The 27,745-nt window shown below is 36.2% G+C and overlaps 1 protein-coding gene across 1 annotated transcript in view; it reads left to right on the top strand.

Annotated features, from left to right (window-relative positions):
• shdb (Src homology 2 domain containing transforming protein D, b) overlaps positions 1 to 22,096 on the top strand; it is a 43,091-nt gene extending 20,995 nt beyond the window's left edge. The window contains exons 5-7 of the mRNA XM_051094185.1: positions 13,728 to 13,893; positions 14,684 to 14,803; positions 21,106 to 22,096. Of these exons, the coding sequence (XP_050950142.1) occupies positions 13,728 to 13,893; positions 14,684 to 14,803; positions 21,106 to 21,292 (473 nt within the window). The 3' untranslated portion in view covers positions 21,293 to 22,096. The remainder of the gene's footprint in view (positions 1 to 13,727; positions 13,894 to 14,683; positions 14,804 to 21,105) is intronic.
• Positions 22,097 to 27,745: the final 5,649 nt, after the last annotated feature.

Genomic DNA, 27,745 nt, shown 5'->3' with positions numbered 1-27,745 from the left:
ATAATAATAATAATAATAATAATAATAATAATGATAATAATAATAAATGTTTTTGAGCAGCAAATCAGAATATTAGAATGATTTCTAAAGGATCATGTGACTGGAGTAATGATGCTAAAAATTCAGCTTTGAAATCACAGGAATAAATTACATTTTAAAATATATTTAAATGGAAACCAGTTGTTTTAAATAGTAAAAATCTAAAATATTTTACTGTTTTTACTGTACTTTGGATCAAATAAATGTAGGCCTGTTGAGCGGAAGAGACTTAAAAAAAAAAACATTAAAAATCTTACTGTTCTGTCGGCACCTATAGCACCGTTGTTATGAGCATCCCGAGTTCGAATCCTGGCTCGAGGACCTTTCCCGGTCCCACCCCCTCTCTCTCTCTCTCTCTCTCTCCCACTTTGCTTCCTGTCAACTCTAAACTGCCCTGCGCAGTTGATGCGAAGAGCCGAGAAGCATGACTTTGACATCCATGTTTTAATTTCTAAAATACTATCTGAAAGATAGTATTCCACATCTTGACCTGGTTTTGAATGGATATAAATCTGGGTGTCTTTAGCATAAAAATGGTAGTTAAGCTGTAGAGATCTTAATAGTTGACAGAGTGGGAAAATGCGAAAAAGCAAAGGACCCAGAATAGAGCCCTGGGGGACACCAGTACTAATTTTGCTTGGAAATGCGTCATTTTACCATTAAAATGGGTTTTGTGTAAATCTGTTTCATATACTACAGATCTGACGGTGGTTTTATAGATGACTAGATAATGAATTAAACCAGTGTTTTGGAAATAGTCCAAATAGTCAACTAATTGTCCAATATTTGTACTTTTGGACATGTTCTAGTAGCTGCACAGCTCCACCATGGAATAGCGATGCTGAAAGCGCTTGTGTGTGTTGGTGCGAGTGAAGAGATTTGTGTGCAGAGATGGAGGAGGGGGGTGATGGTGAGGAGGGGGGCTATAGCCTTGCGAGTGGAGGGCCGCAATCAGTCACACGCTGACACCTCCGCTCTCCTTCAACCTCCCTCCCTCTCTCACCCATTCAGCTCTGACAGGTTTGTCCTCCTGCAGTGCTGACACACTCGGGCTGATAAACCACCGCAGGGGTGCAGGGGCATCTCCATCCACCTCCACCCCCCATCCACCCCTCCAGCAGTGGTGATTATCACACTCAGGGGAGAACGGAGTGAAAAAGACGACCGGACTGAGAGCGGGATGAGCTGAGGGGGACAGAAAGACAGAAGGGACACATTAAAACATCTTTAGCACATATATAGCCGTTTTCAATTTGAGAAATGGCCAGTGATTGGACTGTTTCAAAACCTTCAGCCAATAAAATGCTTAGTTAGTAGAGGTAAAACATTAATTTCTTCACGTTTTGTGATATGCCAAGAAAAGATTCGGATTTCGTGGATTGAGTTCGGAAAAATCACGCATGAATAATTGTGACAAATGATAATGCTGTTTACCAAGATATGCCACCAATGCCATGTAGATGTAGATTGGGTTACAGTTAGTATTTGTGCATTTGGCACTGTGAATGACATGACCAATGAAATCTTTCGATTTGGCTGCGGGGAGGTTTGGAGGGAAAACCTTGTGGAAAAAAAACAAAACAAAAAAAAAAAATCCAAAATAGCGAGTTGAGAGAAATGTTGACTATATGGTTATTTTTTGCTTTGAAATAAATATTTAATTGTTTAATTATTTGGTTGAGAAAATAACATTCAAAGTCAATGCAAAGGCACAAACAGATGCGAATTTGTGCCGACCAGCGTGGATGATGATTGTGTGACACGATCACTGCAAACATGCAATATTCACCTCAATCGCGTTTTCAACGCGAGATGAAAAATTTCAACTCCGGCGGGAAATTCGCATAACGCATTGTCGCGCAAGCCAATCAGTGAAGAGCTTTTTGACACGTTCAGTTGTATCAGAAAATTGAGGAGAGCATGCGCAATGTGTTTTTTATTTTTTTTATTTGCACGAGTAATAAAAAAACATCCCGTGAGTAATCTAGAGTGATTTCACGTTCAGAGAGGTTAGCCAATCAGAATGGTGATCATTAGCATACGTTCTTAAAGGTACAGTGTCGCTCAAGCCAATCAGTGAAGAGCTTATAGACAAGTCCGGTTTGACTTGTCCGGTTGTATGAGTGATTTCACATTAAGAGAGACTAGCCAATCAGAATATGGTCTTATTGTGTGCTCACACCAAACTCTAATTTAATTATTCAGGCAAGCAGATTACATTCAAAGTCAATGCAAAGACGTGAATAGACGTGAATGATGTGAAATGTGCGACGCGTTTGCTGCGAATGCGCAACATTCGCCTCAATCGTGTCTTCAGCGCAAGTTCAAAAATTTCAACTTCAGTGGAAAATTAGCATGACGCGTTTTTGTGCAATCCAATCAGCGAAGAGTTTTAACAAGTCTGGCTGAATCAGAAAATCGAAGAGAGCATTATTGTAGCCTGCAATTTAAGATGTAGGTATCTGGAGCATAGAAAACAATTAATGGAGAAGTCCACTTCCAGAACAAAGATTTACAGATAGTGTACTCACCCCATTGTCATCCAAGATGTTCATGTCTTTCTTTCTTCAGTTGTAAAGAAATTGTTTTTTGAGGAAAACATTTCAGGATTTTCTCCATATAGTGGACTTCTATGGTTCCCCGAGTCTGAACTTCAAAAAAGCATTTTAAATGCGGCTGTAAACGATCCCAGCCAAGGAAGAAGTGTCTGATCTAGTGCAACAATCGGTTATTTTTTAATGTCAAGCGCTCGTCTTGTCTTTCTCTCCCTGAACTTTTTTTTTTTTTTTTCAGTTCATGACAGTTAGGGAATGTTGAAAAACTCAAAACTTCTAAATCATCCGATATCGCTGTTTTACCTTTTTTGTTGAGGGTGTTTGATCTTCTTTGCATGTTCACTTTGCAGAGACTGGGTCAGTACTTCTGCAGCAATGTAGGATGATTTTGAAATGATTTTTGAAGTTGAGGGAGAAAATACGATGGGAGTTTTTCAACATACCCTAACTGTCTTGAACCAAAATACACAGAGTTCAGGGAGAGAAAGACAAGATGAGCGTTTGAGATTAAAAAGTATTTAAATTGTAATATTTTCATGAAAATAACTGATAGATAAGACCCTTCTACCTCAGCAATTTATTTACAGCCGCATTTGGGATCGTTTGAAGCTGCATTTCGGAAGTTCAAACTCAGGGCATCATATCAGTCCATTATATGGAGAAAAATCATGAAATGTTTTCCTCAAAAAAACATAATTTCTTTATGACTGAAAAAAAAGACATGAACATCTTGGATGACAAGGGGGTGAGTACATTATCTGTAAATATTTGTTCTGGAAGTGGACTTCTCCTTTAAAATTAGTTGTAGTGGTATTGTATTTTATTAGTATGGCTACAGAGATGATGGCGTTTGGCTTTCTGGTGTATTTGGGACTTAACAGGTACAGAGCAGCGATCGTAGTCATCTCCACCATGGTTGATCGCGCCTTGTTGTTATTTGCACAAATGATGCGAAAAACATCCCGCGAGTGATATTCGCACATATTCGCTTCCTGTTTAGTGTGAACGCACCATTAAAGGTACAGTAGCAAAATGTAACATAAGTAACCCTCAGGGAAAAAAACATAAAAGTAACATTTTCCCAGCTGTTTGCGATGGTTTTTAGTACGATAAAACATGCCGTAATCTCTTTTGTTTGTGTGTTGACATTTCTTCACAACAGATACTTTGGTTTGTTTTCATGATGGCGGTGCTGTTGCTCGTTTCACGTTCAAAGAAGTTAGTAGTTATTGGGTCGGTTGCTTAAAAGGTTTAGACTACTCTTGAAAAGTTAGTCAGCTAATTTTTTCTTTAAGACTGGTCATAATGTTTTAAATTCAGTTACTGAAAAATGTAAATCAGTCTAAGTTGAATCCAAAAAATATGACTTATTACCCTTTGGTTAATTGCTAGTTGGTCAGACTAGTACTTAAGACACTGTCTTAACATAGAGGCTAAGTTTATGCAACTGGCTCATTAACATAGAGTCTTAAAGGTATAGTAGCAAAATGTACTAACGTAAGTGTCCCTCAGGGAATAATAAAATTTTCATTTGTTTTTACGATTGCTCATTTCACATTCAAAGACGTTAGCCAATCAAAATAGTGGTCATTACTATGTAGTCTTAAAGGTATAGTAACACATTATAACATGTCCGTCAGGGATAAAATCCGATTTTCACAGCTGTTTGCAATGCTTTTTACCACAATGTTTTAGTGTAATGTCACATAAAACATCCCAGACTCCTTTGCTTGTTTGATGACATACCTTCACAACAGATGGTTTAGTTTTATTTGCATTTCAGCTCCATTTTCCGTCTCGGTTCGGTTGTTAAAAAAGTGTGACTACGACGGTAAAATCTTGGCCCCAGTCCAGTGAGTCTTAATTAGGCCATTGCAAAGCTGTCACTATCCACTCAATTACCGCAATCACTTAAGCCACATGACCGCCCGGCACGTCCCTCAAGCCTCTCTGCACTCATTACCACGCTAATCAACCGCAGAGATGCATTCAGCGACACGCCACCGACTGTAGATCATCGAGTCACACCGGTAGACGATGTGAACGCTGGTGTAGCTGTCCGTCATTTTGTCTATCATGGCTTGTATGTTTTCACTGGGTTTTCAAGAAGTTACAGAATCAAGGATTGTGCATGAAATGTTTAAGTGGATGTATAATAGATGTATTTTTGAACGTGACCCCTTTAAAACTTCTCGTACGCTTTTCTTCGAGGGCTTCGGCCCAAACCGAAGTGCCATTGGATCACTTGTGTGGAGGATTTGGTTTGGCTGCAAGGGCTGCTGAGGAAACATGGTTGGTGTGAGTGAAATAGAGAGAGAAAGTGGTGGCTCGCGTGTCCCGGGTCTGTCAAGAGGCTGTAAGCAAGCCCGAGGGAAGCGAGAATGGCTCCTATATCAATTTATTTCCCTCTCTTTCTCTCTCTTTTTCTCTTTGTGACAGTAATGAAAAGGCATGTCCTGGTAATTCGCTCTTGCGCAAATACACTGAGGCAGGAGAGGGAGAAATACATGCGGGGGGGATGGAAGAGGGAATATCATCTCACTTAGGAGGAAAAATGAAAGCGAGAGAGGAAAGAGGGCGGTAAGTGGTTTACAGAAGATAAAAAGCTCAGACAGTGGAGCGTAAAAGGATGAATGTAATGAAAGGGGAGAAATGGGATTTTTGTAGTACTGTTTTCCGGTAATTACAAGGACAATAAGTGAGGTAAATAGCACATTAACTTTATTTGTCATCGTGACCATAAAACAGTCTTTGTGCGGTAATTATAAATAGAAAATGCCCAGTTTTCGTAAATTTAACTAGATACAAAATATATTCAGAATGACTTTGCTGATGAGGTAAAATTAATCAGCACTATAAATAAGCAGTTTTTTTTTATAAAAAAAAAAAAAAAAAATCTAAAACTCTCTCTCTCTCTCTCTCTCTCTATAATGTGAGTAATTTAATCACATGTAATTATAATTATATAACTATTAATTACTATTTACCTACACATTAATTAAGCATTGTTTAAATATATTTATTAATATTTATGCAAACATAAATTGTCAAATATTCCTATATATTTTTTAAATATATAAATAAAAAAAATAATAGTTTAATTAGTGTAGGCAAGTAATCATATTTTATTATATTTTTATATGCATGTGTACATTTATTTATTTATTTATTTATTTATTTATTTATTATATTATATATATATATATATATATATATATATATATATATATATATATATATATATATATATATATATATATATATATATTAAAATTGATGAAAAATATAATTGCATGCAATTATAACTATTTCCTACACATTAATACAGCTTTGTTTTGTTTAAATGTATTTAATAATATTTATATAAACATAAACTAAATAAATGTCAAATATTTCTATATTTTTAAGATATATTAAAATAAAAAAAGCTACACATATATGAAGAATCAGTTTAATTAATGTGTAATATTAATATTTCTGTAATTATATATTTCATTTTATATATATATATATATATATATATATATTATATATATATATATATATATATATATATATATATATATATATATATATATATATATAGTGAATAAATAATTATATGTAATTATATAAATGTTTATTAATATTTACCTACACATTAAACATCTTTATAAGATTTATAAAAACATAGATTGTAACATAATTGTAACAAAAAATCCTATATTTTTAAAAATATATTAAAATTAAAAAATGCGTTTAAAGCTAATGTGTATATCAAAAATTGTACTTTAATTAATATGTAATATTAATTAATATGTATGTATAAATTAACATTTATAATTATACTAATTGTTATATCTATATATAAAAAATTAATATATTGAGTGTGTGTGTGTGTGTGAGAAAAACATGATTAGATGTAATTATTTACCTACACATTAAATAAACATTCTTTATATACATTTCTTAATATTTATATAATGTCCAAACCCATATATATATATGTGTGTATGTATATGTATATGTATGTGTATGTGTATATATATATATATATATATATACTTTTTAGATAAGAATTGGTAAATATTTATTATTGTTGCATTAGTGAAAAACCATAAAAAGATAAATGGAAAGAGAAAAAGAAAGTTGTAAAATGGCCGCAAAAAATTCAGATTTAGCAATATCTCAGAGCCTTAATTGTCACATTAGCAATAAAGTCTGTATGTTAGATGCCACGACATGTGTTAATTGAATCCAGACACCTAGGAAAAAAAATCCTCCAGATGAGGTTTTACAGCGCACATAAAATGCTACCAAAGCATAAAGCGCATTAAGAGTTTGTTTGCACCTTCGGTAATAATATCTATTGTGTAAATTGAGACTTAATCACAGTTTTGCAGTGATGTAATATCGGTTCTTTTTTATTACATGCTCAAATGAGGCTTTCATTATTCCAGATGGGCTCTCGCACTTAGAGTAATCTGCCGTCTCGGCACATTTCTAGCCAGAGACGCATTTCTCCATAGCCTTGTGCTTTACTAGTAATGATGTACGAATGCTGTGGCCATCTGTCCCAGCGTGATGTATTGTAGCCCAGAAATGACCTTTGTGGTGAGTGGCTGGCGCTTTTCGTAGTGTTTTTTTTTTTATTTTTTTTTTTTTTTTCAGGCCTGCTAACAGGCAATGATGCGCTGCTCTTTGTCAGCCTGACTGGGTTTGACAGGCATGCTGGACCGCAGGAGTGATGGGACAGTTAATGTAGAGCATTACAGTCATACAGTGCAGGGCCAGTAAGGTCTCAAGTCAGTGTAGATGGATGTGCACCTGTGGGTCTATAGTGTATATTAATCTCTGTCTGTACAGATCTACAATGGAGCTCAAAATTAAAGAGCAACCTGTAATTTCCTACATTTCAAGGTCGCTGTTTAGTCCTATTTGAAGTTATCCTAAAAGGAGTAGAAGGGAAACAACTTAAATAAAAAAAACATTTAAAATGATCAAAATTAGTGAGCACTTACAGATACACACAGGTTATTGGTGCTAATCTGGCACCTGGTGCAAATTTCCTTAACTATATGACAAACCCTATTTAACTGGCAGCATTGCTACAATTTTCACTGGGATTGCAAAATGGCGGGACACTCTAAAGTGAATGAAACCTTGAGACAGGAGGTTGTCCAGATGAAGGCCAAAGTGATGACACTCTCAGCCATTGCAAGAGAAGTTGATCATTTCAAATCTGTGATTTCCTGAATATCGCAGCTTTACAATGACACTAATTCACAAGTCCTCCAAAAAGGCTCCAAATACATCCACGTAAGACAAATGCATGAAACAAAGAGGATAATGCAGAGACTCTCAATGGGGATTCGGTTCAGCACTGCAGCTGGAATTGCTTTTCAGTTCAGTGTTGAACAGGGTAAGGATCTGTCTCAGCACATTTAAGGGAAGTCGGACTGAAAATGCTCTCTGTGCATTTACAATGACACTAATTCATTCAGGTCCCCCCAAAAAGTTGGGTGTCCATGTAAGAAAAATGCACGAGAAGACACAATAATGCAGAGACTCTCAATGGGGAATTGGTTCAACACTGCAACTGGAATTGCTTTTCAGTTCAGTGTTGAACAGGGTAAGGATCTGTCTCAGCACATTTAAGGGAAGTCGGACTGAAAATGCTCTCTGTGCATTTACAATGACACTAATTCATTCAGGTCCCCCCAAAAAGTTGGGTGTCCATGTAAGAAAAATGCATGAGAAGACACAATAATGCAGAGACTCTCAATGGGGAATTGGTTCAACACTGCAACTGGAATTGCTTTCCAGTTCAGTGCTGAACATTGTAAGGCAGAGGCCTCAAACTCAAACTCCACAGCTCTGCAGAGTTTAGCTCCAACTAGCTCCAACTCACACCTGCTTGGAAGTTTCTAGTAATCCGGAAGACCTTGATTAGCTGAGTCAGGTGTGTTTGATTAGGGTTGGAGCTAAACTGTGGTCAGTGGAGAGTTGGTTCAACACTGCAGCTGGAATTGCTTTCCAGTTCAGTGCTGAACAGGTTAAGGAACTGTATTAGCATTATCTAGAGAAGTCGGACTGAAAATGCTCTCTGCAGTGTCCAAGCCTCTCGTCAGCAGAAATAATCAAAAGCCCTGATCGAATTGCCTCGATACTATCAAGTATCAAAAAATGTTTTGTCGTTTGGTACCAAATTTCAGTACCTAAGGGGTTAATCTCATCCACATGACACTTTGAACCACCATCGAGTGTTTGTAATAACTTCTGATTGCAATCTAATATGTGTTTTGGCCTTAATGTTGCTGAAATGTGCTGTTTGTAGCCTTTTATATCAAGTTAATCGCTATACCTGCTTAGCGTTTCTCCTGAAAGCATCCTCTATTGTTATGAAAATAGGCAGAATCTCATGAAAATCACATACAAATCATATACAGGTGTAATGGTGCGTTTACTAGGTTTGTGTTTCATCCATAGAAATATTTTCCTGGGTTTCTTATGTTCAGACCTTAATGTGGAAGTGTAATGGATGTTCATAAAAGTCTACAAACATTAACAAGCTGAAAAAAATAATAATAATAAAATTAGTGTTTTTGAGGTAATGTATTCTTGTTAAAATGAATTTCGTAAAATTGGTATTGAAAAAAGTATAATTCAGGAATTGGTATTGAAGTAGAGGTATTGATATTATCGGTATTAGCATATCGAAAATTATATATTAAATTAGATATCCAGCCATACCATTAGGTGTATAGAAACATTTGAATAAATGAATGTCATAATGAAATTAGTATATATAAATATTTTAAATGTATAAAAATGTAATTAATAATAATATTATTTTATATACAACTCCATTGTAATAATAAAATAAATATAAAAATAAAATGTAGTAATAAAAAATTAAGAAATATGAAATTACATACTGAAATATTGATTTTAAATTAATTAAATATTTTAAAATGTATTATAAAATGTAATACTGTACTGTATATGAGTTACATATTTAAATATTTTTGTTTTTTGTAATTTTGCAGTTTGTTTAATTGCATAATTTACAGTTCAACAGCATATTCCATGTTTTTTATATTATAAATTGTGTTTTTGTTTATTTCATTACTTTTTTTTAATATCTCTAATGTCTCACTGATGTTTCACTAATATCATTTTTCATTAATATCACTGTATGTGTAACAATATTTTACATTTCAGTAATTGTTATTAAAATGACAAATAAATTATTTATAGCATATCCCATGATTTTTATATTATATATATTTTTTTGTATTTTATGTTTTATTTACATTATGATTATTCAGTAATAGAGAGAGAGAGAGTCCAGAGGTGTGTAGTGTAGTTCATCTGGATGGTTGGTCACTTTAGCTGGTCCATTAAGAATTACACTGGATTATTTGGGAAATCATCTCTATTATTAGTGGAATTAGGAAGATTATTTACAGGGTTATCCAGGTTTGAAGGAGGATTAGCGGGTCCACTCTCCAATTCTGGTTCTCCAGATGGGACCATTGTACCGCGCCAGGCATCAATAATGCACAGGGAGCGGGGCGAAAGAGTCCGTGACATTCTGTCTTCAATAATTCACCAGTCAGCGGGGGGATGTATGGGCCCGCCTGTTTCTTTTTCCAAACATCACCCCGTCGTGTTCTTTTCGAGAGGGCGCGATGGAGGGGGTGGAGGTGTCGGATGGTGGTCTGTTTATAAAGATGTCACACACCTCCCCTTTGGCCTATTCTTCATCTTGTAATCCTGTTTGAGAGTATGATGCGCTTGTACGCGTTACAAGACGCCCCGTGCAAGTGTGCGAGTTCGAATTGAGATGATCGGGATGCACAAATTTGTGGAATTTCTGGGCTTTTTGAAGTTTTAACCCATTTTAACTAGCTAATTTATGAAGTAATGTGAGAATACGATGAATTGTGGACCAGATTCTTTGTTGTTTAGTGGAACATACATCATCAAGTAAGTTCTTTATGGAATTCAGTACGTATTCTGAAAGTATTGAAATTCAAAACTGCATCTCTAGCTTTAATACATCACAATAGCTCCTGTTTGAGTGTATTTATGTGTTGGTAATGAGATTTGTGGGATTGAGATGGTAATTAGATGTTGAGTCAGCTCTCACATTGCATTTCCTGCCTGATAAGCAATGCGCAAAGTACTGACATCGGTGGATTGTCTCTCTTTTCTCAGTTATCTCTGTTTCACACCATTCTCTCTCTGTCTTTCACTGTCTGCATCGCTCGCTCGCTCTGCGCCGACTTAGATATGAAAGATCTGACCGAACTGCCGTGGCCTCCTCCGGTCGGACAGCTGGAGGAGGAGCCCATCTGTGGCGAGCAAGGTGAACTTTGACCCCTTCTCCCCGCTGCTTCCCCTCCAGTGTCTTGTGTCTGTCGAGCTCGCTGAGTCACTGTATTGCTGGAAACCTCCCGTTTGCTTCCTATTTGATTGAAATCACTCCCACTCAGTGCTGCTCTCTTCAGAGTAGCATGTGATGACTGCATGGGGTCAGTTCTGTCTTTCCGTTATGTTTTTTTTTGGGATGACACCATATTATAATTCTAGACGATATTAGAGTAGCTATTGTTAACTAAAACTATTAACAATCATTTTGTTAATCGACATAAAGCTGAAGTAAACTGATTAATAGTAAACATTAAGGGCCAGATTTACTAAACAGGGCAAATTAGGAGAATTAGGAGAGAACAGGGGAACTGGATCGGGAAAGGTCTTTGAGCCGGGATTCGAACTCGGGACGGTCGTAACGCAACAGTATGTTGGCTTGCTGCCAACAAGGCTATCAGGGTGGTGACAGAATAGTTTTTTTTTTTTTTTTTTAGATTAACTTTTAAGTGAGCATTAGATGACCGCAAAAATAATCTAAATGTTAGGGATGCACAATATAGGATTTTTGCAGATATCCGACATGCCGATATTTTTCAATTCATTTTGCCCGATTGCCAATACCATTATATCTCCTTTTGTTTGGAAACAATACCAAGTCTCCCCTGTTCAGAGATTTTAAACAAATTATTTTTTCGTTTTGGTTAGTTTTGGGCAAAAACTTACTTTTTGGAACTGAATAAACAATAATAAAGTTATTTTTATAATGACTCTCACTCACATTGAAAGCTTTGAAAATAACTATTAAAAAAATCACTAGCAAAATTAATCCAAAGTAAACAAGCTGTAAAAATGTATAAAAAAACAAAAACAAACAAAAAAAAACAAAACAAATCTCACCAGATACATCATTCTGTACATGCATAGAAATGATTATTGGCATAATTTTTCATATCGGGCCAGTACTGATATTTACATTTTAAGCCTTTATTGGCTGATTCCGATAATATTCAGATAATATTGTGCGTCCCTTCTAAATAAAAAAAAGTAAAAACACAAGAAGTATGTAGAATTATTCACCCTACTGATAAATTTACAGATTGTCAGAAAAATTGTCAGATAACCAATTAGGTACAAATAAAGCGTGCATCCCTAGTGTCCACACTGGATGGCACAGTTCAATTAGAAGCAGCAATGATAATCTAAATGTAAAAATGTGAGAAATGAGCATGTAGAATTAAGTGCATATCTACCGATAAACCTACTGATAAATTTAAAAATATCGGTTGATAACCGATAATGTCCCAAAAACTTGTACATCCCTAGTTTTAACAATTACTCACACTTGACAGCAGAGTTTAATTAGGGGCGGTGATGATAATCTAAATGTAAAAATATGAGAAATGAGCATGTAGAACTACATATATATCCACCGATGAATCTACAGATAAATTTAAAAATATTATTGATAACCAATAATGTGCCAAAAACTTGTACATCCCTAGTTTTAACAGTTACTCACACTTGACAGCAGAGTTTAATTAGGGGCGGTGATGATAATCTAAATGTAAAAATGTGAGAAATGAGCATGTAGAATGAATTACATCTATCATTTATCTACCGATAAATGTAAAAATATTGGTTGATAACCGATAATGTGCCGAAAACTTGTACATCCCTAGTTTTAACAGTTAGGCACACTTGACAGCATAGTTGACTTGAGGGCAGTGATAATCTAAATGTAAAAAATGTGAGAAATAAGCATGTAGAATTAAATACATATCTACTGATAAATTTAAAAATATCGGTTGATAACTGATAATGTGACACAAATTTGTTCATCCCTAGTTTTAACAGTTACTCACACTTGACAGCAGAGTTTAATTAGGGGCGGTGATGATAATCTAAATGTAAAAATGTGAGAAATAAATATGCTACTTTGAAAACAAATAAAAACACTGAATTACAAAAAAAAAAAAGTGAGAAATAAACATGTAGAAGTAAATGCATATCTACTGATGTTGATAACCGATAATGTGACAACAACTTGTACATCCCTAGTTTTAACAGGCACACTTGACAGCATAGTTGACTTAAGGGCAGTGATAATCTAAATGTAAAAAATGTGAGAAATAAGCATGTAGAATTAAATGCATATCTACTGATAAATTTAAAAATATCGGTTGATAACCGATAATATGACAAAAATGGTGATAATAATCTAAATGTAAAAATGTGAGAAATGACCATGTAGAATGAAATGCATATCTACCGATAATTTTTTAAAAATTGGTTGATAACTGATAATGTGCCGAAAACTTGTACATCCCTAGTTTTCACACTCAGTTTGATACTTGAGTTAAATTCCACCCCTCCTCTGGATTAACAGGTCTCTTTTTACATTGTTGTTTGCCACCTTAATTCCCTACAACCTTCCAGTTTTGTTACTCCTTGCTGTTTTGGATTAGACTCCTCCTGCTCTGCAAAACCAGTTTTGTTAATTGTCCTAACCAGGCATGATGTGACAAACATGACCAATGACATTTTACGATAAGTGGCGCAACTCAATGCAACAAGACAGAAACCATTTATCAACTGCGTTCACAGTATGCCACAAACCATTCATCATGTGAACATTAATTCTGAGATAATCATGAATGAGCTTTATTGTTTTGTCATCATGTCATTCCTGGTTGTTATACAATATTATAAAAGTTAAAAAAAAAAAGCTTTTTCAATCACGTTGATGTCTTTTTCTTTCTCGCTGTGCCCATGCAGTGCAGTTTGAGGGTGCTGAGTGGGACCGTTCCTGTTCACCCACAGAGCGCCTGAGGTGTTCCAGGCCTCTGCCAACCACAGGCAGCATGAAGCTACGCAAGCCCAGCGAACCTCATTCCATGGTCGGGGAGAGAGTGGATCCCACCCTGCCCCTGGAGAAACAAGTGTAGGTCCAACACACACCACAAACCATTAGAGGTTTGAAGGAAAAAACTTTAGAGGCAAACAGAGACAGCTAAGCTAAAAATGCCGCAATTAGAATGCTATCCCATAATGCATTTTGTGGCCTCTACACTGAAATTCTGTCAGCAGTTACTCACCCTCATGCTGTGCCAAACCTAAATGTATGTACTTTCTTTTGAGGAACTGTTGCAACTGTACAGTGAAAGTAAATGGGGTCCAAAACACCAAGCCATTTTTTTTTTTCTTTTGGCTTCCACAGACTTTCTACAGGTTTGGAACGACATGAGGGTAAGCAAATGGTGACAGAATTTACATTTTTGACATTTTCAAGGCACTTGATGGTCTCGGTGTGACGTCTCGCGCCTTTGGGAACGTCAACCTAGTGTGTTATTATTTTATGGCTTTGAGAATATGATTTATGGGGGCGGTGTGCATGGTTGGGCCATTAGAAAGCGCAGTCAAGTGCGTCCAAAATATTGCCGCAAATTAGTCAGCTGCTCAGAATACAAAATTCCCCAGACATATCAGACGGCAGCTGGGGTCTCACAGGGGAACATGCCGTGACAGCTACAAACACACACGCTCACAAAATATTTACAGGTGTCATATTCAACACATTTGAGGTATGATTTAGTATGATTAAATGGTTGATTTAGTTTTTTTGGAACATTTTCTATCCTGCTTGACTCTTAATAAAATAAGCTGTTTTTGTTACTGTACCTTCAAGACGTCTATATGTTCATGATTTCTGTTACACGCATGCTGTGTTTCAGATGGTATCACGGCGCTCTTTCGCGATCTGAGGCCGAGTCTCTGCTGACCCTCTGTAAGGAGTGCAGTTATTTGGTACGAAACAGCGAGACCAGTCGCTTGGACTACTCCCTCTCTCTGAGGTACGGCACTAGACCTCTTTCTCAATCCGCTATAGCGACATTTTATTTCTCCGTTCCCTCCATTACCGTTAAATGAAGTGAGCAAATCTCATCCCCATTACCCCATTTCATCTAATTGCCTTGTGTTTTGCTTCATTTGTATCTAGTTGTCTGTATCTTAGTTGTTTTTGTTCTTCATTCTCACCTACAATTTTTCTTTTTTCACCCCTATGTAGAGTTAATCTTTTTTAGGAAAAGAACTGTTTTAAATATGATATAATATAATATAATATAATATAATATAATATATAATTTATGTGTATCTTACATCTTAATTCTTAATTGTATATTATACTATAGAATAAAATTAATATATTAACATTTTAAATATATATTTTTCCATTTGTTTACTTGACATTTATTTCCTTCTTTTTATGGAATAAAACATATTATAACGTTTTATATAATAAATATATTTATCAATTGTGAATTTTATAAATGTGTATATATAAACAAACCTTACATTTCTAATATAATATAATAATATAATAATATATTTTTTTTCTTAGAACAGAGCAAAGGTTTATTACATAGAACTAGTTATTTATTTATTTTGAGCATTTTTTTTTTTTTTTTCAGGCTTGATGTTTTTGCATTTCATATAACATGGTACAGTTATTTTTTTATTTTATTTGGGGGAAAGCATTCATTTGATTTTCAGCTATGTTTGTGCATTTTATAGGACAGGTTAAATTGTTTTTTTTTTGTTTGTTTTTGTTTTGTTTTATTCCTTGTTTTTTTGTTGTTGTGAAATATTCATACACAGTACTGACATGGTATTGTAGTATCTATAATATAATATAATATAATATAATATAATATAATATAATGTTTTATTATATTAATTGCAAGTTAATGAAATTATATTGTGCATTTTATATATTTATCTCTTACATTTATTTCTGTTTATTTTTTATATAAATGTATTTGATAATATTTTTTTATTTAGTATATTTTATAGATGTATATCATTAAGTTCCTTAATTTTTATGTAAACCTTACATATATAATATAATCGATTTTTAATTATATTGTGAATTTTATGCATCTATTGAATTTATTTGTAATAGTTTTTTTTGTGTATTTTATATATGTATACCTTAATTTTATAATATATATTACAATATATTGTAAATATACATTTTATTATTTATAATAAATATAATTTATATAAAATATATATTTTTTACATTTGTTTACTTATGTATACTATACATTTCCTTCATTTTACATAATATAACATTACATACATTTTTTGTATATATAATATATTTTTTTATAAATATTCATTTATAAATATTCAATTGTGTATTCTGTAAATGTATGCTATATAATTTATTAATGTTTATGCTTTACATTTTATATGTATATACATTTAGCAATATTTCATTGTGTATTTTATAAATGTATATACAATGTATATAATATAATGAAAGTACAATGGTACAATGTAATATAATATAATGTAATATAATATTAATTTTAATAAAATATAATTATATTGTGCATTTTATATATTTGTATCTTACATTATTTTAATAAAAAGTAATTATATCATGCATTTTGTATATTTATATCTTACATTTATTTCTGTTTATATTTTTTTATAGTATAATATAATACAAAAAAAATTTCTACATTTATTTGCTTCTTACATATACCTTACGTTTCTTGCCCAATTTTTATAGTATAATTCATATTACCACAATATTCATTAAAACGGTTGCATCAAAGTCTCAATTGTTTTAAACAACAACTTTTGTAATATAGTAAAAAATATTTTATGTGATTATGTGATGCTAGTTGTTAATTATCGCCTATTTTTGCCACTTATAACAATGTGGAGACTCTCTCAAGTGACATTTTCCAATCAGCTTTGGACGGCGTTACTGAAATTATCCATTTGATCTCACTGTTTGATCTCGTATTTCATCATATTTGCTCTTCCATTGTTTTACTCTCATCATATTGAACACTTTCTCATAATTGTGTTTTTGATTTAATTTCCCCCCCCGCCTCCTTGGACAAAAACGACCCTGTCTCATTTGCACACTGATGCACTTTTTCGATAGGCTATCAGCTCGAGCGATAGTGCTTATCTGGTCAAATCTCGCAGCTCTAATTACCGCCTTGATCCAGAACCCCTGTTCCCCCTCCTCTTTCTTCTTCTTCTTTTATTCTCCCCGAGCTGTAATCAGGCAGGTGAACAGCTCTTCAGTTCACAAAGCTTCTCCTGGCGGCATTAATGAATATGAATGACCCGCAGAAAGCCGCAGGCACGAGCGGGAGGCCTTTCGCACACCTGAACGCACTCGGTAATCACACACACCTAGTATTGCGAGCGCACTTTATAAGTCACGAGCAAAAACACGTTCGGCGACATGCTGAGACGCTGTTCCCATTTTTACAAGCCGCAATCTTGCGACAGCCGTGGGAATGGATGAACGACGCCGTCTGATGTCATAATGTCGGACGCCTACAGCCTCAGAGGTCTGATCTAAATCAAAGCGACAGCGGCTCAACGATGAGAGCTTTGAACGAGCCGCCGTCGAGATTCACAGGCTTTATTTCAAGCCGAGATTTTCAGTAAGTGACTCTGTTCGGCACGTACCTGGCGGATAATACCTTGTTGGAGACGACATGCTCCTTGAACATGTTAAGTCTTGAATTTTAATGCGCTGCCTGATGCTCTCTGGCTTTGTGTGTTTTCATTCACACTTATTAAGGTGAATGTTATAGTACAGTATGACAGCTTCCAACTGACAAATGACTTCCTGTTTCTATACATAGAAAGCCAGTCTTTTGGACTGAGCTGTCTTAAAGGGGATGTCGAGAATCGTATTCACACCAGTTGAAGTTATGATATTCTTTTACGCCATCACTCAGATTGTCCTATTTATCGCCGGCAATCTTTTGTTCACCGCTGACCCAAATACCAGATTCACAACTCCACCCAGGGATCAGGTTTTATTAAAGCTGTCAAGTCATGATAAAATGATTGGAATTTGTCCGTGGTTAGTTTGTTGTCATCAGTATTACTTATCCTTTTTTTTTTTTTTTTTTTTTTTTTTTAAATGTTAAAAAAATTTAAAAAATAAAATAAAATTAGCATGTTGGTTCAATGATGGTATTGTAATAGGATTTGTATACAATGGTCCTGTAAATTACTTCTAAAAAAAAAAAAAAAAAAAGTGTATATATATATAAATAATATAATATATATAATTAATATATAATATAATAACGGCATGTTATCATAGTAATATGAAAGTAGACACTTTGTTGCTGCTGTTCACAGAATATAGCAAAATATTTTAATTTTATTTATTTGGGGGAAAGCTATAGAAGCCCATTTCTGCTACTGCATAAAAATTTTAAAAAGGTAATTGTGACTTTTTATCTCACAATTCTGACTTTTTCTTGCAATTGCTTGATACAAACTCGCAATTCTGAAAAAAGTCAGTTGTGACTTGATTTCTTAGAGAATTTATATTTTGCATAATATTTTCTCAGAATTGCAAGTTTATATTTTAATTGTGACTTTTTTCTCAGAATTTCAAGTTTATATTTCGCAATTGTCACTTTTCTCGCAATTGCATGATAAAAACTCGCAATTCTGAGAAATAAACTTGTAATTCTGAGAAACGATTGCAGCTGACTTTTTTTATTTTCTATATATTTGTTTTGCAATAGTTCTTTATTACAATTACACAATTCTGAGAAAAAAAAGTCAATTGCGACTGTTTCTCAGAAAAAAGTCAGTTGCTATTTCTCAGTATTGCAAGTTTGTATCTCACGATTCTGACTTTTTTTTTCTCACAATTGTGTACAAACTCGCAATTCTGAGAAAGTCAATTTCAACTTTATTTCTCAAAATTGCAGATTTATCTCACAGTTTTGACTTTTTTTTTTCTCAGAATTTTTCTCAGAGTTTATATTTCGCAGCTGTGACTTTTTTTCTTGTCATAGCATGATACAAACTCGCAATTCTAAAAAATGAAGTCGCAATTGACATCTCAGAATTGTTTTTTTTTTATAAGTGCAAGTTTGTCACAATTCAGATTTATTTTCTTGCAATTGTGTGATACAAACTCAATTTGAGAGAGAGTCAATTTCGACTTTATTTCTCAGAATTGCAAGTTTATATTTTGCAGTTGTGATTTTTTTTTTTTCCAGAATTACGGGTTTATATTATGCAATAGTGAGTTTTTTTCTCAGAACTGCGAGTTTATATCTCACAATTGTGTTTTTTTGGTTGTTGTTGTTGTTTTTTAGAATTGCGAGTTGATATTTTGCAATTGTGACTTTTTTTCAGAATTGCGAGTTTATATCTCACAATTGTGTTTTTTTTTTTGTTGTTGTGTTTTAGAATTGCGAGTTTATATTTCACAATTGTGACTTTTTTCTTGCAATTGCATGATACAAACTCGGAATTCTGAGAAATAAACTTGTAATTCTGAGAAATAGTCACAATTGACTTTCTCAGAATTTCAAGTTTATATCTCACAATTCTGATTTTTTTTTCCTTGCAGTTATGTGATACAAACTCGCAATTCTGAGAAAGTCAATTTCAACTTATTTCTCAGAATTGCAAGTTTATATCACAGCTGTGACTTTTTTTTTCTCACAATTGCGTGATACAAACTCACAATTCTGAGAAAGTCAATTTCAACTTTATTTCTCAGAATTGCAAGTTTATATCTCACAATTGTGACTTTTTTTCCCAGAAGTACGGGTTTATATTTTGCAATTGTGACTACTTTTTTTCAGAATTGCAAGTTTATATCTCACAGTTGTAATATTTTTGTTAATTGTGAGTTTATATTTCGCAGTTGACATTTTTCTCACAATTGCGTGATACCAACTCACAATTCTGAGAAATAGCTGCAGAGATAGTCGTTTATATCTCACAATTGTAATTTTTCTCAGAATTGCGAGTTTCATCTCACAATTCTGATTTTTTTCTCGCAATTGCGTGATACAAACTCGCATTCTGAGAGTCAATTTTGACTTTTTTTCTCAGAATTGCACGTTTATATCTCACAGTTCAGATTTTTTTCTCACAATTACGTGATACCAACTTGCAAGTCAATTTCAACTTTATTTCTCAGAACTAGTTTATAGCTCACAATTGTGACTTTTTTTCTCAGAATTGCAAGTTTATATTTTGCAGTTGTGACTTTTTCTCAGAATTACGAGTTAATATCTCAATTGTGATTTTTTTTTTTTTTTTTTTTTTTTTTTTTTCAGAACTGCGAGTTTATATCTCACAATTGTATTTTTTCTCAGAATTGTTTATATCTCGCAATTGAGACTTAACAACAATTGCGAGCAAAGTCAGAAATGTGTAATTGCGACTTTTTCTTATAATTCACCCCCCCCACACCCCCCTTTAAAATTGGAATTTATAATTTTTAATTTATAGTTTATATCTTACATTTCTGAGAAAAAAGCCAGAATTGCATAAACAAAGGTCACAATTGTGAGATACAAACTCACATTTGTGAGGAAAAAAGTCAGAATTGCATGTTTGTATCATGCAATTCCGAGAAAAAAGTCAGAACTGTAGGATAAAAGGTCGTAATAAACTTTTTTTTAGTTTTTATTTAGTGGCCGAAACAGGCCTCCATAGAAAGCAGGTTTATTATATATATTTATAGAAAAAAGTATTTTTACATTTTTAAAGAGTATTATTGTATTTTGTGGAGGAGTTTGATTATTCAGACTTACTGTTTTTGCATTTCATATAACAAAGCAAAGTTTTTTTTTTTTGTTTTGTTTTTTTTTTTTTTTTTTAGGGAAAGCATTTTTTTTTTTTTTTTTTTTTTTTTTAAGTATTTATTTTGTTTTATTTGTATGTTATTTGAGCATTTATTTGATTTTTTTTTTTTAAAATATTATGTAATTATATTTTTCTGTATTATATAGTGGGGAAAGCATTTATTTGATTTTCAGGTGTGGTATGGTGGTATCAAAAAAAAAAACAAAAAAAACATGATTTATTTGGTATGGTAACAGCTTGGTATTTTTTCATAGAATATAGCATTTTTTTCAGGTTTATGACAGAATATTTTATTTTAGTATTTATTTTATTTTTATTTTATTTAAGGGTTTATTTGTTTTTGTTTTTTCATGTTTGTTGTTTTTGCATTTCATATAACAGACAACAAGTATTTTTTTATTTTGTGGAAGGCATTTTCAAGCTTATTTTGTTGGCCAACATGCCTGAAGATTAATGGCAGTTTTGCATGTTCTTTTGTCAGGAGCTGCCAGGGATTCATGCACATGAAGTTCAGCCAGTCCAAAGACGGCCGCTACATCCTGGGCCAGAACAGCCCCCCGTTCGACACCATCCCTGAAGTGATCCACTATTACACCACACACAAACTCCCCATCAAAGGAGCCGAACACTTGTCCTTGCTCTTCCCTGTGCTGGTTCAGACTCTCTGATTGGTCAGAGCACTGCAGTCCTTTGTGCAGGATGTGCCGTTGGGAATGAAGAGTTCTTGGATGAACATTTGTTGATGAACAAGTTTTTGGTCCCTTGTGTTTTTGATTGTACAACAGCATCTGGTTTGAGGACGTCATCTTCTAAAATGGACATGTCAGATCAAATTACATTCAGATCTGTTCACATGCTATTTCACATTCTTGTTAATAACACTTTTCCATCTCACCGAATGATCCTTCTGTGAACCGTACCAGACTTGTGGCAGTGAGACCTGTTGCTTGTCTAGAGTCGTCTGCCGGTGTTGTTCTCCGCTGGGACGGTGGATTAGCCGCCGCTAATGTTTATTGATCGATTAGCAGCCTCTTAGGATGAGCAGACGGGCCTCTGTATTTTTATAGCTGCTGTAAAGACATTTCCACACAGCCTTTTATGATTGTCCACTCTTTAAAATTTGTAAAGCCTTTTGGTTCTAGTAAGACCCTCGAGACCACACACGAATGTTGTTTGGTCCATTCAAGACAGTAGTCCTCAGAGAACCTTTTAATTCTTGCATCGTCTTTGTTAGACTTTGTCAGTGTGGCTGGTCGTAGATCAGTGCATGTTGGCAACTTATGTTGAGGACAGTAGCTGATTGTAACTGATAAAATCAATATGATGTTTGAATCATGATCATTTGCAGATATGTTCCTGTAATTGGTATATTAGGTCACCGATACAGTAAAATGCTGAAAATGTGTTTTTGTAGCTGCTGTTTTAAACTGACTTACATGTGGTAAATAATAAACTTTCTAAAGTGAATGCTAGTTAACAACTCATGCTTCAAACTGCATTTTGTCAGTTGCTAACAATTTGAGATACAGAGAATTTTTATTTATCTATTTTTACTTGTCATTGAAAAATCTTGTTGTTAGGGCATTCTAAATGGTTGCTAGGATGGTAGTGAATGATAGGATGTTGTAGGCGTTCTGAGTGGATGATAGGATGTTGTAGGCAGTTGCCTACTGAATGGCCACTAGAGTGTTCTGGATGGTTGGGCTGTTGTTAGGGAGTTCAAGGTGATTGCTAGAGTGTTCTGAATAGTTTTTAGTTTGTTCTGGGTGGTTGCTGAGAAATTATAGGTGATTGCTAGGGTGTTCTGTGTGGTTGCTATGGTGTTTTAGGTGTTTTGGGTGGCCACTAGAGTGTTCTGGGTGGTTGGGTGGTTGCTAGGAAAGTCTAGGTCAGGAGTGTCAAACTTCGCAGCCCTGCAGAGTATTGTTCCAACCTTGCTCCAACACACATACTATGCAGTTTTCAATTAAGCCTGAAGGACTTGATTAGTTGGATCAGGTGTGTTTATTAAGGTTGCATCTAAACTCTGCAGGGCTGCGGCCCTCCAGGACTGGAGTTTGACACCCCTGGTCTAGATGATTGCTAGGGTGTCTTAGGTAGTTGTTAGTATTCTCCGGGTGGTTGCTAGTATGTTTAACATGTTTTTGTGGTGTTCTGGGTGGCCATTGAAGTGTTCTGGGTGGTTGGTTGGTTAATAAGGAGTTACAGGTGATTGCTAGGGTGTTTTAGGTGGTTTTTAGGGTGTTCTGGTCACTGAAGTGTTCTGGATGGTTGGGTGGTTCTTAAGGACTTCAAGGCGATTGTTAGAGTGTTCAGGATAGTTTTAGTGTGTTCTGGGTGGTTCCTATGGAATGTTGGGTAGTTCAGTAGTTGCTAGGTTCATAGGTTCCAGGATCTAGGACGTCCCAGGTGATTGCTAGGGTGTTCTGAGTGGTTGTTTAGGTGCTTTAGGTATTTTGGGTGGCCTTGGTTCTTGGTGGTTGGGTGGTTGCTAGGGAGGTCTAGGTGATTACTAGGGTGTGTTGGGTAATTGCTAGGGTGTTCTTGGGTAGTTATAGTGTGTTGCTAGTGTGTTTAACGTGATTTGTATGGTATTCTGGGAGCATCCATTGGAGCATTCTGGGTGGTTGGTTGGTTGCTAGAGAGTTATAGGTGATTGCTAGGGTGTTTTAGGTGGTTTCTAGGGTGTTCTGGGTGGCCACTAAAGTGTTTTGAATGGTTGGGTGGTTGTTAGGGAGTTCAAGGTGATTGCTAGGGTGTTGTAAATAGTTTTTAGTGTGTTCTGGTTGGTTTCAATGAAATTTTGGGTAGTTCAGTAGTTGCTAGGTTCATAGGTTTCTAGGGAGTCCTTGCATGGTTGCATATGTGTTCTAGAGGTTTGCTACGATGTTCTAGGTGGATGCTAGGGTGTTCTGGGTCGCCACTAAAAATTCTGTTCAAAATTCGCCACTAAAAAATGGTTGTGCTGTTGCTAGGGAGTTGTAGGTGATTGCTAGGGTGTTCTTGGTGCCCACTAGACTGTTATGGGTAGTTGGGTGGTTGCTAAGGAGTCCTATGTGGTTGATAGGATGTTCTGGGTGGTTTCTATGGAAATTTGGGTAGTTGGGTGGTTGCTAGTGGTTGCTTATGTGTTCTAGGGATTTGTTAGGGTGTTCTTGGTGGCCACTCTGGGTGGTTGGGCTGATGCTAGGAAGTTCCAGGTGATTGCTAGGGTGTTTTAGGTGGTTTCTGGGGTGTTCTAGAGTGTTCTAGGTGGTTGGGTGGTAAAATCTTCATGCATATCACAATGTTATTTAAACGTTTAACTTTTGCACGCTATTATGTGCGTACAATCGTTTGTGAGGTTGCTAGGTGATTGCTAGGGTGTCCTGGGTAGTTGTTAGTATGCTTTGGGTGGTTGCTAGGGTGTTTTAGGTAGTTTCTATGGTTTTCTGGTGGCCACTAGAGTGTTCTGGGTGGTTGGGTGGTTGCTAGGGTGTTCTGGGTAGTTTTTAGTATTCTCTGGGCAGTTGCTAGGGTGTTCTGGGTGACCACTAGAGTGTTCTTCTGATTGCTCGCTAGGGAGTTGTAATTGCTTATGTAGTGTTTTTGGTGTCTACTTAAAGTGTTATGGATGGTTGCTAAGGAGTCCTAGGTGGTCTGAATAGTTTTTAGTGTGTTCTGGGTGGTTTCTATGGAATTCTGGCTAGTTTGGTGGTTGCTAGGTTTCTAGAGAGTTTTAGGTGGTTGCTAGAGACTTCTGGGTGGATGGGCTGTTGCTAATAAGTTCTAGGTTATTGCTAGGATGTTCTTAGTGCCCACTAGAGTGTTTTGGGTAGTTGGGTGGTTGCTGCAATATTCTGTATAGTTATTAATGTTTTCTGGGTAGTTTTGAGGAAAGTCTGGTAGTTGGGTGCTTGTTAAGGAATTGTAAGTGGTTATGTTGTTGCGTAATGGTCTAAGACAAAATATCCCACCCTCTAGTCTCCATAATATCTGTGTCGACAATCAAAATTTTGATCACTTAAAGTAACTGGGAGGTAGTAGCGACAGATTATGCAAATACAGAAGCCTTAGTATGGGAGACACTGATATTGTAGCAAACAACAGTAGTCAATTTAATTGCTGTAGCTTGCCATGCATATTACTTTAATAGCTTCACATTGCTTGTTATCAAGAGACAAAGAAGATGGTGTTGAGATTGACAGAAAGATTAGTTAATGGTTACTACACACATTTTTTTTATCCTGGGAGCATGTGCCATGCACGAAAAGATTGCAAAGACTGAATGTTAAGCACGAGCGTGAACATTTTGCTTTTCCCATTGTGGCCCACGGAAGACCGTCTTCCTAAATCAAGCAGCAATGTTTGTGTGTTCATGTGTATGTGCTTCCTCATTATCTCTGTTCTGCCGAAGCGAAGCGTTCTGGGATTGCTTTCATTACACTGCCAAATGAAACGGCGGAGAATGATTACTGGTGTGACGGGCGGTGACGGTGGTTCAGATCAGTCCTCGTCCCTCCAACTTGGGTACGGAAGATGGTGAGATAAAGCGGGGGAAAATTAAGGGTTGTTTGCAAGCATGATTTTCTCTGGGGTTTTTTTTAATGCAATATCATTCTGGTGTGCTTCGCTATGTCTGTCACAATTTAGGTTATGCCTCACTATTGTGCATTTGTGCATATTTGGCAGCACATGAAAATCTATCAGATGCGCTCACTGAAAAAGACACCTGCGATCAGAAAGGAGCCAGGAATAATTTCACACTCAATCTCGACCAAACCCAAATACTCATGATCCTAAAGCGGATGGCATCCAGTGCTAGTGGCTTCTACGTTGGCTACTTGTACCGATTGTTCCCAGCTGCTCTGACACACATCCAGGCATGTCCACATGTGCGTCTCGAGCGCCTAGTATCACATTGTCTGAGACAGCCACATTAATCTCGCTCAGACATTCCACAAACAGGCGCACACACACTCTTGGAGGGAAAGCCGTTTCGACAGGTGTGTCTGCTAGACTGTAACCAGAGATCGGTCAAAATTTAAACAGCTGACGGGGGATCTCATCTACCGTGTCAATACCTCAAAAGCCCCACGACATCTTCCTCACAATGAACGCTGCGCTAATTCCTCTGGTAATTAGGCTCTTACTAGTCATGGAATAATTAGGCCTTACAAAGAGAGGCATTTCTCAGCCTCAAGCTCAGACAAAAGCCAAGCAGTGAAAAGGAGGCCCAGATGTGCACCGAAGGGTGGAAAAAAATCAACAGCGTTCGCAAGAGCTGCCGTCATTATCGTGTTACCAGCACTCGAGTGACGTGTCATCTGGATTTCATTACGGTGAGGACGGGCAACTTATACCATCTGTTAATTCACTGACATCTGACCTTTGAACTCTCCTCCCGCCCTTGTGGGCAGCTGGCCCAGATAAAGACCTCATCCTGCAGAGCTTATCTCCCAAAGCCCAGTCAGATGCAGCTTGCATATGGCTGCAGCTGAAGGCTATTGTTAAGGACTGAAAAAGACAAGGATCTGGGGGAGGATTGAATGTATCCTCGGCTCTACTTCAGAGGGTAAGAAGAGATCATCCACAGGTCTCAGGATAGTAATTCAGGTGTTCGTGTGATGTGATTAGCCCGAATAGGAATGCTCCTGGTTCAATATTCTTGGTCTTGAGAAGAGATTCTTATCAAATAATCGCAGGCCAAACCCTATGCCTAACCCAAACTTGCACCTTAAATCAGTGGGGCAATGATTCTTGTGAACTTTAGACCAGGGGTGTCCACAGTCAGTCCTGAAGGGCCACTGTCCTGTAGAATTGAGCTCCATCCCTAATTAAACACACCTGAACCAGTTAATCAAGGCCTTGCTTGACATGTTAGAACTTTCCAGACAGGTGTGTTGAGGCAAGTCAGAGCTAAACTCTGCAGGACACTGGGACACCAGGACTGAGTTTGGATATCCCTGCTGTAGATGTTTATACAGCTTAAACAAGCTATACGCCTTAGGACATCGGTCTCAAACTCAATTCCTGGAGGGCCACAGCTCTGCAGAGTTTTGCTCCAACCTTAATCAAACACACATGATCCAGCTAATCAGGGTCTTCAGGATTATTAGAAACTTCCAAGCAGGTGTGAGTTGGAGCTGGTTGGAGCTTAACTCTGCAGAGCTGTGGACCTCCAGGAATGGAGTTTGAGACCCCTGCCTTAGGATGTATCTGGTGGCAAATTACATTTACTTAAATCTGTCAACAAATTTGCAAGTATTGTGCCTTTTTAAGTATTGGGTCAGTCGTGGCCTAATTTTTTGAGAGTCGGACTTGTAACCCTAAGGTCGCGGGTTCGAGTCTCAGTACCGGCAGGGATTGTAGGTGGGAGGAGTGAATGTACAGCGCTCTCTTCCACCTTCAATACCACGACTGAGGTAAGACCCTTGAGCAAAGCACTGAACCCCCAACTGCTCCCTGGGCTCTGTTCACGGTGTGTATGTTCAGTACTCACTGCTGTGTGTGCACTTGGATGGGTTAAATGCAGAGCACAAATTCTGAGTATGAGACCCCATACTTGGCCACACATCACGTCCTTTCTTTTCCTTTAGCTCAGGGGTGTCCAACTTTGCTCCTGGAGGGACAACATCCTGCAGAGTTTAGCTCCACCATACCTGCCTGGGAGTTTCTAGTGATCCTGAAAAACTTAATTAGCTTCAGGTGGTTTAATTAGGATTGAAGCAAGATGGTGGCCCTGTAGGAGCAGGAGTGGATACCCCAGGTTTAGCTTATATCTGGGGCAGTACCCTTGACAGCACATCTTTGTGGTTTACCCATCTCTTGAAGTACTAATATGCGGACTTTAAGGGTAGATAAGTTGCAGATGTGTACCTTTGTGGGTACTGCCCAAAGACAAGCTAAAGGTACACTTTTTACTTTATTTCTGACAGTGAAGAATAACCTTGTGTTTTAGCAATCCACAATTTTGTCGATTTGGTAAGAAAAACTATAACAATTTGAGCACCCTTTCACTGGCATTCGCTATGTCAAATAAGACAGGACTGGGCTTGAGTTGTGCTACAGCTTGTCAAAGTCTGGCATTGAAGCATCTAAACCCTGCTTTTATATCCAGTTTGGATCAGTTTTTTTGTTTT

The sequence above is a fragment of the Labeo rohita genome, chromosome 22 (assembly GCF_022985175.1).
Source record: "Labeo rohita strain BAU-BD-2019 chromosome 22, IGBB_LRoh.1.0, whole genome shotgun sequence".
Taxonomy (NCBI): Eukaryota; Metazoa; Chordata; class Actinopteri; order Cypriniformes; family Cyprinidae; genus Labeo; species Labeo rohita.
This window is presented reverse-complemented; position numbering and strand designations above follow the sequence as displayed.